The 16,369-nt window shown below is 58.5% G+C and overlaps 1 protein-coding gene across 1 annotated transcript in view; it reads right to left on the minus strand.

Annotated features, from left to right (window-relative positions):
- Window positions 1-618: 618 nt before the first annotated feature.
- The window catches only part of OLFML2A (olfactomedin like 2A), a 31,696-nt gene continuing 15,945 nt past the window's right edge, over window positions 619-16,369 (minus strand). Inside the window, exons 2-8 of the mRNA XM_054007340.1 lie at window positions 13,501-13,764; window positions 11,707-11,814; window positions 10,149-10,334; window positions 9,393-9,657; window positions 7,750-8,025; window positions 7,045-7,230; window positions 619-4,804 (exon numbers count right to left, since the gene is read on the minus strand). Coding sequence (XP_053863315.1) covers window positions 4,203-4,804; window positions 7,045-7,230; window positions 7,750-8,025; window positions 9,393-9,657; window positions 10,149-10,334; window positions 11,707-11,814; window positions 13,501-13,764 — 1,887 coding nt within the window. The 3' untranslated portion in view covers window positions 619-4,202. The remainder of the gene's footprint in view (window positions 4,805-7,044; window positions 7,231-7,749; window positions 8,026-9,392; window positions 9,658-10,148; window positions 10,335-11,706; window positions 11,815-13,500; window positions 13,765-16,369) is intronic.

Here is a 16,369-nt window from a genome sequence, read left to right on the forward strand (position 1 = left end):
AGAGACAGGCCGGGCGCAGGCATCGCAAGCCCCTCGCTGTTGGAAAACAATATGGCAAGGAGCTTGCGGCTCCCCTGTAGCTGGAGCGTTCCCGGATTTATTTAGAGTCGTTTCCCATTAACCAGGGTGACTGGGCTGTGGCTGCACCGTGACGCCATCCCCACCAACTGGGGACCGAATCAGGAATATTGGGTGGGTCATACCGAAACGCCCTGTCCGAGTGGCAGCAGAATCTGGAGCTCCACCCCAAGGGCTGATGGCCCAGTCTGGGAATGAGCACAAGGTCTATGAGCTAATTAGAAGCCCAAAGACAGGTGAATGCGTCTCTTTGGCTGCTGTGTTAAGCTATGGGCACTGCCTGGGGAGGCATGTTTGTAGACATGGGACTGCACAGCTCTCCAGGGGCAGAATGGAGCTGGGCCCCTGGGGCACAGGGTTCCCCAGCGGATCAGAGTCTGGCTCAGAGAACCCAAGCCGCTGCAGGGAGCTCTTCTGAACCGTTATTCAGCTGCAGAGCTTGTCTTCTGCAAGGCCAGGCTGGCACTGACCAGGCCATGCCAGTAGTGGGGTGGGTCCCCAGACCAGTGCTCCCTGGTGAAATGACAGACAGAAACTGGGTTTTTCATCCTGTTATTTTTTAATATTATTCATGTCTAAGAATGACTGGAAATCAAGCCAAGCACTCCCTGGTTCTAGCCCTCCCGCAACGGCTGGGAGCCCGTGAACACAGCAAACACTGTCTGGACAACGTACACGGCTTGCCATTTGCAGCCTTGTTCCTTTTCCAGGCGTCATTACCCTAAGTGGAGTTAACAGCCAGCACTGCTGAGCCTTTGTTTGCCAGGTGAGCGGGTTCTGGGTTGCTGCCCTGAGTGCACATCAGTGGTAAGCTAAGGAGCTGCAGAAAGCCTGGATGGCTTGATCACATCTTCTAAACTACAGTAGATGGTTGCTGCTTATGCCGGGACGAAGTAACCCAAATCAACCCCTCTTGCCGGAGCGCGCTCAAACCCCTGCCCTTGGGGCATTAGAGTAAGGCTGATTTGCGGGACAGCAGCACCTGTAAGTGGCATATTAAGGCACTTGTACGCCTGAGCCGCTGGGACATTGAAGGAAATGCATTTTGACGATGGTCTCACTGCACTGGCTGTGGGACTCCAGGAGCAGCCCGGCCTGGAAGAGCTGCTGAGAGGTGCAAGGGGGCATTGGAAGGGGTGCTGCACACCCTGGAATGGTGCAGGTCATCTGCCTCTAGTGCTCAGCACAGGAGAGCTGAGGTCTGATCGCAGCCCTCTGCTCTGAGCAGCCTCCCCATGCAACCAGCCCCCCGACACCCCACTTCCTCCTCCTGGCCTTCCCCAGCACGGCTCTCTTCCCAGCCTCCACCTTGCCACGGTCCTGGAGACACCAGGGGACAGCTTGGGGCTGACTGACGCCAGCAGTGGGAGGAGGAGACCTAACAGCATCTCCCCCCCCCCCCGATGCACTGGAGAGATCAACGATGGGGGAAAGTTTAGCAGGGCTCAGGCAAAACCCTCAGAGATTGTCTGAGTGCCTGGCCACGCTCCCACTCCCCTCAGCTGGAGGATCAGGCACAGGCTGTGAACTCAGACCTGTGCCAGGGAGAGCAGAGAGATTACAAACCCCACTCTGCTCTTCGCAATGGCCAGCAAAGGAAAACAGCCCGTGTTCCATGCTGGGAAGCACAGTGACCCTTCCCCTTGGGAAAGGCATTTCGGTGCAAACCTCGGTGTTAGGAACAGGCCAACCCCAGGCAAGTTCAAAGCCATCTGTGTCACAGGCTAATACTGTTTCAGGGGGTGGGAGTCAGTGCCAATGTCTGCTCTTCTTGCCTCAGCCAGCTTTGGCTTTATAACTTTCCCACGAGCTAGAAATAAAACGTAGCACCCGTCTCAGAATTCGAAAGTCTGTCTGGACCCTGCTGGTGAGCCTGGGGGTGGGAAATACCTGACGGTTCTGGGGCCTGGGCTGTGCTGGTCCCTCGGGCTTATGGCACAGAGTGGGCCAGCCTCTCGTGCCTGCACATCGCTGTCAAACACAGCAGCACTGTCTGCTTAATGCGCTTTGTTGTGGGGAAGGCCACATCGGTCCCAAGCTCATCCCATGAACGCCCAGCCATGGGGGAGCATGCGGATGGCCCAAAGCACACACCGCTTGCCAGGGCCATGGGGAACTGGATGGACATGTGGGGCTGCTCCCTTCTTCTTGCTGAGTTGTGTTACAAGGCAGCTGCACAGACACAAAATATTCTCTCGACCACTGTCCCTGGGGAGTACCCGGTGCTGGTGCTGCGGCGGGGCGCTTGGTGTGGGCTTCAGCAGAGGGGGCAAGGAGCACCGTGCTGTGTGCAAGACCCCCGAAAGGCCAGGTTGGCAAAGCCAGCTCTTACCCAACGTTCGCACAGGTTCTGCCCTGGGCCAGCGAGAGGGAGTTCTGAGGATGGAATGCTTCTAGGAAGTGTAATCAGTTGTGGGTGCTGCCAGTCTGCGCGCTGGGTGAAGTGCTGGGCCAGCTGGTTTGAGCTAATCTCTAGCTTTGAGAGATTCTTCTGCTCCAGTAGCTGAATTCATCTAATGATCTGCTGTGTCTTTCATTCCCCTTTGGGGTCTCTACTACAGGCAGCCATGTCACCAGGGGCTGGGCTCTGGAGTAGACCATATAGCTAGCCATTCGCAGACAGGATTGAGGGAAGGTAACCAAGACTTAGACCTTGTAAGGGGAAGGGAAATAGTGGGACCTCAGGGGATGTCCTGCTACAAAGAATGCTGATGTAGCAAATTTTATGCACATGAAATATCTTGACTGTAGCAGGCAGGCTCGGGGCAGAGTGGGCACCATGCAGGCTGCATGGCAAGTGCTCTGTGGCTGGGGCAGGATGCCCATGGCACCAAGCCACTGGGAGACACAGCACCTGCGTTTCTGCTTGGTGGGCTGCAGCAGGTGCTGCTCACCCTGTGAACGTAACAAAGCGACTGGCAGCAGAAAGGGGAATACAGGAAAAGGATCTTAACTCCTGCTAGCAACCCAAGATGTTCCACCCCCTGGGGTTACAGCTGCAGTGCAGAGCCAGAGCACACCCCTCCCTCCCGCTGGGCGCTCAGAGAGAGCTCAGTCCCGTCCAGACTGACATGCAATGAGAGCTCTGCTCACCCCACACAGGCTTGGGCAGTGGACAGCTGGGAGAAGGGAGCAACACCACTCCAGAATCTGGCACCCGGCACCACAAGCTACAGCTTCGTACAGGAATACACGGGGTCACTATTTACAGGAGACAATGCAGAGTACAGATCAGTGGCCAGATGGCGGATCATTTAAATAAGACCTTCCCTTACGTGGACCAGCCTGGAAATGCATTGGCACTATCCCTGGAGTCAGCACCAGGACTTACAGAAAGAGATCCCCTGGCCCTTTAGGTTTGGTTACATGAGACAAGCAATTTCAGCAAATGCTGAGGTGGCTTTCAGGAATGAATCTAGGAGGCTGAAACACACTGACCCTTGAATGAAAGGGGCTTAAAGCCATCAGTTGGTGATGGAGGAGAATGGGTCCAATGCTTTGTGGGGACTGAGTGAATTAATACCACCAATGGCTGTGCTTCTAGTGGAGGGTGTATGGGGAATTCTTTCCCTGGCCTCCAACCTAGGGCTGGAATGTAGGGAAACGACGTCCCTGTTACCTCCACCCACCATGTAAAATCTGCATGCGCAGTACTTAGCACTGGACTTAGACAAGAAGGGTGGAAAGCTGAGCCCAAGATGCTGAGGAAATGGCTGGCTTTAGAAACCTAGGGAGAGATCCCATTTGCACCTTCCCCCAGCTACCACCTGGTTCTGGAGGATCCAGGGAGAATGGCTAAGACTGATCTTAGGAGGGGAACGGGATTTGGCTGGTTGGAGAGCTCTTTGGATCCGGTGCTGGGACAGCACAGAGGTCTTCTCCTGCAAGGCACTGATCCAGGCCAAGGCCTGGCTGCACCAGGCCAGTTTGCCTGTTTTCCGGCAACGACTGACTCACAAAGGCTGTTAGAGGTCTGTGGCAGTGGGTGTGCGAGTGTGTGGATTTGTTTGCAGCCCAAGTGCAGAAGAGGTGTGAGGCACACGGAGGCGCCTTGCCCCTGGACACACAGCTAAAAGGGCTTGATAGGGTAGGACCAACATACGCCGAGACACAGGGCCTGCTGCTCAGACCACAAAGTGCAGTCTGTAGGTCACTTGGTGGCCGTTGTCCCAGGCATAGAGGACCTTCTCCTTGGGGTTGTAGTCAATCTGCGTGGTGAAGGAGTACTCGTTGAGGAAGGGCAGCTTGAGGTTGGCCTCAGTGTCCGTGTGGGTGTCGTAGGCATAGGAGATCTGCCCATCCTTCTGGTTGTACACATCCACGGCATACAGGATGCCACAGACGATAAAGCAGTTCCCGTAGGAGTTGCGCTTGAGGCCTGTCTTCCAGGTGGTCTCCTTCTTCACGGAGAGGTCGCTGGGGTCCAGCTTGCTCAGGACGATCACCTCCAGCTGGGAGTAGTCATAGTCCACAGAGGGGTAAATGACCCACAGTCCGCTCTCGTCCACTGCAAAGTCGATGTCCGAGTGGCCCCTCCACTTCCAGGGCGTGGTGTCCTCGTACATCACGTCATGAAGCAGGGCCCAGGCAGCCACGAAGCGCTGCTTCAGGTCGTACTTGATGATGTTCTTGGTGAAGGCGCGGTTGTAGTAAAACGCCCCCTGGTAGACCACATGGCCGGTCCCGATCCAGTTGTAAGGGAGCTTGTACAGGTTGCTCCAACGCCCTGTGGTGAAAGTGAAAGCTCTTTAAGGCACAAATACGCCAGGAATGGACCCTTACCTCCCCCGGGCCACATTCCCTCCCCCACATCCTACTGGCCTCTTCTGCACACTCCTTTCCTGCACTGCCAGCGGGCTGCTCCTGCCAGGCGGGCCTGAGGGGCCAACCTGCACTCACCTGTCTGCAGGTTTCTGTGGGCACCAGCCCTGTCTGGGCAGGGCCAGGGGGCAGCAATGGAAGCTGGGAGTGAGGATGTGACGAGCTACTGCGGCTCAGCAGAGGGCGACTAGAGAAGGATTCTAGGGAGAGCAAACTGCTTTGACCGAGGCAGTTCCAGACCCGACCAGAACATTCGATAAACCAAAGCCCATAAACCTGCTGGCAAAGCTCCAGCACAAGTTCCCGCCTGCCTAATAGGCACTAACCCTGGGAAGAGAATAAACCAGCTTCTGTTCAAGCCGGAAGAACCTCGTGTTTAGGGTTGTGAGCCGTGCAGCATTGATAAGGGCGGTAAGTCCTGCTACAGGCAGGCTCACCACTCCCTGCCTGGTGCTAAGGAGAGACCTTCTGGGCAGGTGGCCCCTGCTCTGACCCAGGATGGTGATTCCCATGGTCCTAATGGGAGAGATTCCCTCTGGCTACTGACTCCGGCCTGGGGCAGGCTCGGAAAGAGTCTGGGTCTGTTGGTGTTTCTCATCCTGGGCTACATCCGTGCTGGATGAACATGGACAGGTCTGGAGGCTGTGCTCAGAGAAGCCCCAGGATAGGTGGGGGATGGATAACAGGGAGGGAAGGCTGAGGGGGTCACAAGGTGAGCTAAAGAGCCACGCCCGGGAGTCTCTTCCTGAGTTGACCTGGGCTGATGAAAGCTGCGGGTTCAGTTTGGGGCAGGTGCGGGGCTCAGACTGCAGCCCTGCAATGGGACGGGAGCGGCTTCTCATGTTCAGCCCTGGGAAATCAGCCCCGTTTCTCCACAGATCTGCAGCATCCAGGCCTCATTCCTGGGATGTTCTCCCCAGCCAAGTGAACTTGTATAACCCGACATCCAGGTGCCAGGACCTGCCTGATTACCCAGGCGCTGCTCCAGTCTCCCAGGCGCTGTCCAAGCCCCAGAACTTTTGAAAGTACCAGTCTCTCTTGTATCTTGTTTCTACATGCAGACTGTGTGTACGGCTCCCGGCAGCGCTGACCTCCCTGGGCCGCTAATGGCGCAGTCGTGCCAGTCACCCTGCTCAGCTTCCCTCAGCTGGCTTCATCTGCTGTCTGGGAAAAGCATTTCGGTGTCTGCCTTGACATGCAAACGCAGCTCTGGGGACGCGGGGTCTGTCGAGCGGCAGCAATCCAGACGCCATCGGTGGGAAGAGGAATCCGATACGCTGGGCACAGTGTATGTTTCCAGATGTGCTCTCTGCTCCACGAAGCTTATTGCTGAGCCCTCCCCAGGCCGTGTGCAGGTTGGGAACAGCCCGGGTAAGTGAGGACAGCTCCCCTGGCCCCCAGCCCACCCCTGCCCTGCCCGAGCAGGGGGCGAGGGAAGCATGTCAGCCATTCTCCGATGGGTCATTCAAGGTGCTACATGAATTCACTGCAGGTCAGCCTTGCCCCCTTTGTGTGCGCTCCCTGCAGCTGCCCTCGCACTGGGGTTTTCAGGGGACCCTTGGGAAACACATTTTATATTCTCACGCAATTAGTAGTTATACTCATCCAATCAGGAGACGGAAACAGCACCGTGTGACCTATTGAGCGGCAGTGTGTCTAGTGGCTGGAGCTAGCCCCAGCCCTGCCCCATGCCTGCTGGATGACCCTGTGCAAGTCCCTCCCCCTCTCTGCAGCTCTGCCCGCCCTCACTCCCTTGTCTTGCCCACCGAGGCTGTGAGTTCTCTGGGGCAGGGTCAGCCTCTCGCTCTGGGGTGTGCAGCACCTAGCGCAGCAAGGCCCTGAACTTGGCTGGGGCCTCTGGGTGCTACCAGAATAAAACCGGAGTGAGACCAGACTCTAAGAACCAAGCACCACAGTGTGAATCCCCTAGTCACGATCCCCCACCCCCAAACCAACCCCCAACGTGTTGAGTTATCGGGGAGGCGCTGCTCCAGTCTCCCAGGCGCTGTCCAAGCCCCAGAACTTTTGAAAGTACCAGTCTCTCTTGTATCTTGTTTCTACATGCTAACTGGGTACATCATTCCCTGCAATTCTGAGGCTGTGTGGGGAAGCCCCCCGCCGGCAGGCGTCCCTGGAGCACCTCACCTTGCTTAAAGTTGTCAAGGCTCCTGAACTCCACCAGGTTGTTTCCATAGTAGTAATTGGTGATGTAGATCCTGTCGTCTCCGGCCGCAGGGTCCTTCATCCACGCCCCCTCGTTACGCCCGTAGCTGTGGTGCTTCACGGGTGGCTCCACAGACTCGATGGTGCCCTCACACTGCACTTCTTTCACTGCCAAGCCAACAAGAGGAGCTGACTGCTGGTCTCCGCTGACTGCTGACCATGTCCTGCTCTCCCAGCCAGCGTTCGGAGCCGCCAGTCAGGCCCACCCTCAAGGAGACCTTTCCCCGCCCTTGGAGAGGCTCCCCCCTTTTATCCTGCCTGCTGGCTTGTTTCAAAGGCCCAGACAGAGGTTCAAAACATCTGCTGCTAGGAGCCCCCCTGCCCAACAAGTCCAGAGATGCTGCCTTCTCCTCACCGTGTGACTGGATTTCGTGCTGCCCGGCTGCCCCAGGGACCAAACCCCTCTAGCCACAGGACAGATACAGCACGCACGGCTTCCCGGCCCACCCCCTACCTTCCCAGGGCCCCTCAGCCCCACCTTGGAGGGACCACAGCTCCAGCAGTGTCACCAGGGCCCACTCAGCTACGTGCCAGTTGTGGCATGTCCACAGAACAAGTCCCCCAGCTGCAGTTTGGGTCTGGCCCCACTCACCCACCTGAGGGACTTGTGAGGTGCCCCCAACCCACCTTGGTTAGTCGCTTCCAGCTCCTTGGTGCCTTCAGCATTGTCCCCCATGGAGAGGACGGTGACCGGTGGGCTCCGGGTAGTGGTGCTGGGGGCCCGGGTGGTGCTGGGGGCCCGGGTGGTGCTGGGGGCCCGGGTGGTGCTGGGGGGCTGAGTGGAGCGGGCAGCAGTGGTCTCTGCCTGCTCGCCGACTCTCCCCTGGGCCTCCGCAGCAGCATAGGACTCGGGGTTCCTCTCCTCTGGTCGGTCCATCCGAGGGCTCCCCTTCCCGGGGCTTTCTAAGGAAAGAAGCAGAGCCCTTACTGCCATTGCCTTCCCTGGGCTTGGTGCGGTCTGGCAAGGAGTGCCAGGAGGGTGGGCCGGGAGCTGCTGAGGAACAGGCCAGGGCTGTGGGGAGTCTGTCTCCCCCCTCCTCCACCTCACCCCCAGTCCTTACTCTCTTTCCTGCGCTGAGCATCTGACTCCCTCTGTGCCCACCCCATCTCGCCCCCTCCGAGGCTGCCCATGTCCCACCCCGCTGGGGAGCTGACCGTGAAGGGGAGGAGATGCCGAGAGTCCCGCCTCTCCCTTACATCTGCAGTGTGGCAGTTCCCACCTGTGGCCCCCTCTGCCTTGCTTCCACAGCACACTGGGGGCAGGGGGGACAGAGGCAAGGCAGGAGGCCAGGGGAACCAGGATGCAGGGCCTGGGCTCCCCAGGTTGGATTTCTGCAGCATTTAACTACATGCACCTTCCTTTCCACCTTCTTCGTTAAACTAAACCAGCTGCCCCGGATCTAGGAACACACTGTGGGGCTCAGAGAAGGGCTGAGCCCACCGGGCCCCACATCTGCCCGGGAGCTGTGTAAAAATGGGGGCTGCTTCCCTCTGAAATCCCACTCGCTCCACTGAGTGTGCACACACTGTGTTTGAGAGAGGAGCAGGGAGTGCAGCGCGGGCGGGGCCAGGATCAGCGTCCAGGGAATGGATTTATCCCGAGGCTGGAGGCCAGGAAACTTCCCAGCGGCTAAGTGTGGGATTTGCTTTTCAACCTTTTATGCCACTAAACATAGAGTTGCTCCCCACAGCTTTCCTGATGCATTTTGGTCTTGTCCTGCAGCCCCTCTGCTAACCCAGCCCTGGGCTCCTCACCCTCACCCACACCCAGCTCTGCTGGTGCTCCTCAGTCCAGACCCAGGGATGTTATCCCATCCCTGGGCCCCCCTTGACAAGAGCCCGTGCCCGTCTTGGTCGCTGAGGTGGTTTTGTGATGTGCCCAAATGCTGGAACTCACTTTCTCCTGTGCCCTAAGACCAGGCCTTGAAGCCAAATCCCAAGAGGTAAATGCTGAGTGCCTGGCCCCCTGCACTTCCTGCCCCACAGGAGAGAGCTGGGAGCAGTATGCAGCCCAGGCCCAGCAGGGGTGTGTGGGCGGGGGGCACACAGGGGCCGGGCGCTCACAGGAGTGGCTGTGAGGCTCAGGTGGCTCTGAGGGGGAGTAACATGGCGGACTGGTGGGGAAGGGTCTGAGGCTCCCCGAGGATGGGTTGGCAGGGCCTCCCAGGTACACCCTCTGGCTTCCCTGGCCAGCAGACAGTCCTGTCCTCTCAAGCCACGCTGGGCTTGTTGAGGTGCTTGTGCCCACTCCAAGGGGCCTGGGCACTTACCTCGGTTGATGACCAGGCCCTCGGCCTCCTGCTGCTTGGCAGCCTTGTAGTAGGTGATGCCCCGGATCACGGTTTGCTGGTGGACAGAGGGCTTGGGCTTAGGGGTGGGCTGCGATGTGCCCAGTCTGACCCTCAGAATCTCCTTCTTGGGCTTCTCCATTTTCGGCAGCTTCTCCTTGGGGGCTCTCACAGCTGCCTTGTCCCCCAGGCTCTTGCGGGCGCTGGGATACTTGCTCGCCTCCTTGCCTTTGCCCCTGGCCGTGTCCTAGGAGACAGAGCCAGGCTCAGAGGCACCCCAGTGGTGCCGTGTCCGGCCAGGCTCTTGCACCGAGTGGGGCCGATGGCTTGGGATCACAAAGCACCTGCTGCAAAGAGAGGGACTCCAGGCAGCGCAGCCAGCAGGAGTCCAGCAATGGGCACTCTGTATGAGCCAGGGGCTCAGATACCATGGTGATGGGCATGGGATGAACTCTGAACAGAACAGAGGCTACCTGCAAGATGGCAGTGCCCAGGGCAGCAAAGACGGGATGGAAGGGAGACCAGAGTATGCAACAGGCCCTGACAGACTCTATCAATGGGCCAAAGGGAGTTAATCATTTAGCACAGGTGCTGCCGCCCCGGCAGTGCTACAACGTAGCATCACCTCTGGGCCCTCACTCCGCCCAGCGTGCAGCCCCCTCAGCTCTGCGGGCCAGCGCCAAGGGGACCAGGCTGGCACCTGCGAGTGTGTGCGTGGTGATGAGGGCAGGAAGGTACCTGGGCGTTGCTCTCGGGGACAGCAGCAGCGTCCTTCTGCAGCAGCTGGTAGCCCAGGTTGGAGATCTCTTTCTTGATGCTGATCATTATGTCGGAGTAGTTCTCATAGCGCTTCATCTGGTTGGTCAGGTGCACAACACTCTCCTTCATGAAGTCATTCTCCCTGCTCAGGTTCGTCTTGATGGTCTGAGCAAGAGGCGGGAAGGGAACAGGGCGTGAGTAGCTGAGACCTGATCGGGCTTCCATTGTCCTTTGGTTCAGGCAAAAAGTTTCACGTTTCTCTACAAACCGAAACCTATCCCACTTCCAGGGATGACAACTCTGTCTACTGGCTGGAGCAGTGGGGCTGGGAGCTAGGACTCCTGGGTTCTATTCCCAGCTCTGGGAGGGGGCTGGGACCGGGCGGGACCGGGAAGTACTGTCCTGCTCAAGTCCCAGGGCCCAGAGCCCAATGCAAACAGCCTCTCAGCTGGGTGAGGGAGCCAGCGCTGCTAACCCGCTCAGGCGATTCCTGGCGGTGACTGGGAAGCATTGCTTCAGCAGGCAGCTGAAGGCTCTCTTGGTAGGCGATTCTCTTACTCCCTGCTCACAGTCACTCCCCCGACACCCCCACAATAGCCCCCAGCCTGTGCAATTGACCAGGCAGAGTACAACCCCCATCTGGGTCCCTTCCCCCGTCCTTGGCTGTGTTTGTGTCAGTTTCATGGTGAGCTCTAGGGCAGGACCCACATTTCCCCCTGTGTTGGTGCAGTGCCCGTCCCCTCCTCCCCCAGGTAAGGAACTGGCCTGAGGGGCAGCACAGCCAGGCTCCCCGACTCTCCAGGTGACAGAGCCACGTCCGCAGGTTACAACCTCTGCTTCCCCAGCCCTGTCTGCCAGCCCTCAGCCACTGGGAGCGCTCCCAGCCCAGCTCACAGCGCAGCAAGGCCCATCACGCCCTTGGTGCGGGGAGCTTGGAGCAGCTGACGCACAAGCCACCAGAATCAGCGCTGGGCGGGGCCCAGTGTAAGAGTGACCAGCCCTCCCTCAGTCTGGTGGGTGAACGAGGGCAGACTCCCATTAACTCCTTAGCTGCCCTGGGCAAGGACATGCTCTCACAATCACCGCACAACCCAACGCACCTGTGCTGGGCAGGGCCCAGTCTCGCAGGATCAGATTCATCCCCAGGTGCAGATGTACATTCCTACTGTCAGCCCACCCCCTGGCCAAAGCCCGGATGCCTGCACAACTGAAGTGTGAGGCGCCTGTAGCCAGCAGCTCACTGAAACAGTGAAACTTGGCTGTCTTGCATCTGCCCTGACAACGGCGAGGAGAGGCCAGGAGAGGGTTAACTCTTCCAGGGGTTCTAATGGCCTCAGTGGATGTTTCCATCCCCAGCCAGAGGACAGGGAGGAAGTAAGTTAGCAGAGCTCGTTTCCTGCTGGTCGGGGGCGTCTCTGTGTCCCCTGGCAGATCGGTGGCTGGGCAGCAGTAGCAGGTGCTGGCTTTTGTGTTTGCTCATCTGGCTGCACTGCTTTGGGATGGCTCCAAAACTGCAGTGCACGGGGTCCGCTCTTACCTCCTCCAGAGTATTCATCTGGGAGACCACTTTGTTGATGTATGAATGGACCTTCATCAAATCCATGCTGTACAACGTTCCCTCCAGCAGGTCAACCATGGACTGCAGCTGTGAAGGAAAAACCTTGAAGCTGAATTCCAAGAGCAGCAGGTGACAATAGGGGCTGCATTAACAGGGACCCCAGAAGGAAGGAAAATTCAACGTGGCTTCTTGCAGATCAAATTCACACTAGTGGGCAGAGCAACCCGAATGATAGAATGCAACAGGACTCAGTGTTGGGAGCACCACGGGACTGCTACGGTCCCAGCACACGATGCCATAAAGGCAATATAGGTAGGCAGCAGCTGTGTGGGGCTGAGACGCAGTGTAGAATGCAAACCCAGCGCAGGAACCCACACAGAGAGAATGAAACCCACCTACAATATCCTCTGGGATTTCTCACTACCAATAATCCCAACCCTGATTTTAATTTCATGCCACTTTTCTATCTCTCCCCGTGCCCCCACCCTGCCCACATACACCCACTTCCAGGGAAAGGGCCCCACCCGCCCCAGAGTGTTACAGAACCGAGGCAGACTTAAGGAAGGGGAAATGCGGGCTGAGGAATGATCGAGGGAGGGGACACCACAGGCACTGCTCCCGTCTCTAACGCCGATGAGTCTATAGTACCTCGGCCCGCTGGGAGCTGGGATCAGTCGTGTGCCTTGCAGTGCAGCTGCATAGGAGCTGGAAGCATTCAAGGTGAAATGTATCCTTGGGTGGGGATGAGCCCAGGCCTGGAAACTGCCCGAGGTGACTCATACCCTCACTGAGTGACCCTACGGCCTTGGTCTGTCAGACCTTGCCCATGGGGTGCAGGGCAGCCCATGGTCCTCCCTGGCCACCCCTTCAATGTGGAGCCCGGCAGGCCGAGCCGGCAGCCTCGCACAGCTGTGTGGAGGGAGTGAGCAGGGCACACACTGCCTATTGTTAGCTGGTGACATTTAGCCACCAGAAGCTCTCGACCCTGCGCCGTCTCTCACGCACAAGGGCCAAGAGAGCCACAGCCGCCCGGGAAGCCTGTAGGCCCCAGCACAGATCTGCTCTTGTCAGGGACTCAGCGCTGCTGGGAGAACCTGCTGTCTGGTCTCTGGGGAGCAGGGATTCCTGCACCGTGGAGTCACTGCCAGCTGGCGGCTCTCCCTCCCTCCCTCCCCCCAGACCTCACTGCTGCCACATGGCCCAGCCCTTCCCGCCTGACATCTGCCCCAGTGGGGCTGGGCCGGAAAGGGCCTTTGCAGGGCCAGTGCAACCCATTAGGTGACCTAGGCGGTCGCCTAGAGCGCTAACATTTGGGGGGCGGCGAACGCAGCGGCTGGATCTTCAGCCGCCCCGGTCGTCAGCGGTATTTCGGGGGCGGGACCTTCCGCCGCCTAGGGCGGCAAAAAGGCTGGCGGTGCTCCTGGCCCTTTGTGCTGTGCTGCGGCTGCGATCAGCCCATGATGGGTCTGGCTGGGATCGGGAGTCAGCCTCTTTTCTTTCCAGCCCCCAGGTTTCTGCCCTCCTAAGAAATGGCCTTTTCCCACCAGGACACTACATAAGCCTCTAGAGCAGGAGCCCTGGAACCAGCCTCTGGTGCTGGGCTACGAAGGGTTAAACACGCATGGTGCAAGGGAGGGGGTTGCAGCTCATGCGTCACTGGGGGTTCCATGCACCAAGGGCCGACCGTAGCGTTCAGGGACACGTCAGCGTGGGGGAGCGAGCCGTGGGGCGGAGGCCGAGGCGGGTGTCCAAGACCTGCCTGAGCCCAGGTACCTTGAAGAGCTCCGGCGCCTGCTTCTTCAGCTTCTCCATCTTCCACTCGTTCTCGCAGGGGTTGAGCGAGGAGGGCGGGGCCGTGCAGGAGCACTTGCAGTCGGCCCCCGAGCTCACCGTCTCCACCGTGTAGAAATCCTCCACCCGCATGCTGCCATCCTTGATGCGGCTGCAGGCATCCTTGCTGAGAGGCCGCAGGATGCACTTGCAGCGGCAGTCGGAGCCCTCGGACGTCATCCGCACTTGGTCCATGTCGCCAAACACCTGGGCAAGGGCAAGAAGCAGGCGTGTAAGGACAGGTGGGACTTGGCCTGTCCTGGGTCACACCTTAGGCTCTGCATATCCCTCGTGACCCTAGGCTGAGGCTCCCCCAGGAAAGTCTCTGCTCTCTGGTGCACCAACGTGGAGTCCTAAAGACCCCACCCACAAGCACGAACGAAGGGCCAAAGCCTCTGCTGGAAGAGTTGCCATAACCATCCTCTCGGCCATCGCCAGAGATGGACCCTGGCTCCTCTAGGGCCCAGGTACGATCTCTGCAGCCTGAGCTAACGGACTTGCCACCCCCTGGTCCATTCCGGGGCCTGCGTTACCCCAGGGCAGAGAGAGTCTCCTTCCCCAGGTGGCTTCTCTGGGAAGTGGGTTTCATGGGAATGCCCATTCTGTCGCAGCACATTCCCGGGGGTGCAGGGAGCCCGTTCGTTACTCTCGCCTTCTCAGCTCAGCCCATTAAACGCTGATGGGTTGGGGGGCAGAGGAGGGGCAGGGGAGCACAAAGGAGCTTGCACCTCTCCTTCCCCTGCTGACACCCTCCAGGGCCTTTCTCCTCCTCCAACAGATGCCAGGGTGGCTGGCTGGGAGTGGGGCCTTCCTCCTCCTCTTCCTCTGACACCAGGGCACCTGGCTGGGCGTGAGGAACAGGGATTTTCAAAGTGGCCTAACTCCCAATCTGGGCACCTAAGTCCCTTAGGCTCCATCAGAACCCCCAGCCTTAGCCCCGACTGTTCAGGAGCAGAGCCTAGGGAGGTGGGCGAGGCCTGGCCAGTCAGCGACAGCCACCTCGTGCAGGGTGGAGCGGCCTCGTCCCTAGGCAGCTGCTCAGAGCGAAGGAGCAAACTGGCATTACTCACTATTGCGGCTCAGCTCTGCGCAAGACACAAATACCGAGTCCCTGCCTGGAGCTCCAGCCTAGGAGACTGGCAAACAAGCTGCTGCCAGGCTCTGAGCAAGGAGTCTATGGTTAATTCCCCTCCCCCAGCTCCTCTGCTGGGGGTGTTTCCAAGGCCCCAGAGCAGTGCCTGGGAGGACTGCGGGGCGAGCTCGGAAAGCAAGAGGAGGAGATGGAGGAGCGTAAGGCCGGAAGGGAGCCCAGCTGATCCTCTAATCTGCCCTCCTGCCCAGCACAGGTCACCGGTGCCCCTCAGGTCCCGCGCCATTGGCAGCAGCTTGGTTTTATTTACGGGGGACTAAGAACAGCAGCAATTCCTTGTGTTTATAAAGCACTGGGGCTGCTGCCCAGCAACCCTAACCCAATGCTCATGAAGTAACCCACACGCAGTGCAGCGGAAGCAGCTCATTTATACTGCTCAGAAAAGCCACCGAGAGGCTCATCCGGCCAGAACAGCCGGTCTGAAACCACTCTCTATGGGTCTCCAAAAAGCCAGTTCGTTCTGGTCCCTGGCTGCCCATCTGCCGGGGGCTGGGCACGGCACGTCTGGTACATTTCGGGGGCTTGAGCTGCTGTTCTGGAGAAAGGGAAAAAACTTTTGCGCTCTAGGGCACGACGGTCTCATCATCTCCCAGGAAGGGGCCCTGCCCCCTGTGCACCAGGCCAGCGGGAATGGGGGGCTCAGACTGGCACCCCGAGCTTCTCCCAGCACTCGAGTTGGCATATAAATGTACGTCCCCGTCTGAATCAGAGGCCAGTGCCCTCTCCCCAGAGCCTGCCTGTGTCTCTCAGCCACGGCTGAGCCGCGCTGCACAGCGGGGAACTCCTGCCTTTGACAGCTTGTCCTTGCCCTACAGCCACAACCGGTGGGTGGCCCTTGGCTGCACGTAGGGCTCAGAAGGCCTTGCTTTGGCCAACTCTGCTTCACTCGCTGGGGGATGGGGCAAGGCTGCGGCCATGTTCCCCTCTTGTTCCCCTGCCAGCAGGCATCCCTTCTTGCAGTGTAATCCTGGGCACGTGTGCGGCTGTCGTAGAGACGATTCCCACACACCACGATCTAAAGCAAGGACCTTTAATCTCCTTTGATGCCCTGGATCTCTCTCTGCCTAGCCTGGCTGACAACATGGCACATCATCTCTGACCCAGACAGGGAAATCCACCTGCCCCAGCGTCCCAGCTCCACGGGTCACAGCAGTTAAACCACACAGCACCACCCCTTGTGGCTGTGTGTGCGGTTTACGGTTAGCATTTATTTGACCTACTTCTGTGAAGCGTTTTCTAGCCTACTCTAGGATTTAGCTAACTGGGCAGCGTGTGCAGAAAGCGCCTGCATTCCCAGATACAAGGATACTAAGCTTCCGTTTCTGTAGCACCTTTCATATCAAATGATTCCAAAGCCTTGACAAACTTAAACCAATACAAACTATACACAGGAAACTTTATTCACCACTAAAATACAACCACCAGTGGGATGGAAATCAGCTCCTGTTTGAGAGCGAACAGCTTCACGCTACTGTTTAAGGCAGGAAGTCGAAGATCATACTGCTTCCAGCCAAGGTCCTGACTGATTCTGTTCAGGGAAGATCTCCGAGTACTTTCTGGCCAGAATTCCCTCGGATTTCCCCCTGCTATTTCAATTGGAAACAATATTCATCATCACTTCCTGCCCTAACCTATAGTGTAGGGCTGTGCGCCGGCTGAACA

Source organism: Malaclemys terrapin, chromosome 17 (assembly GCF_027887155.1).
Source record: "Malaclemys terrapin pileata isolate rMalTer1 chromosome 17, rMalTer1.hap1, whole genome shotgun sequence".
NCBI lineage: Eukaryota > Metazoa > Chordata > Testudines > Emydidae > Malaclemys > Malaclemys terrapin.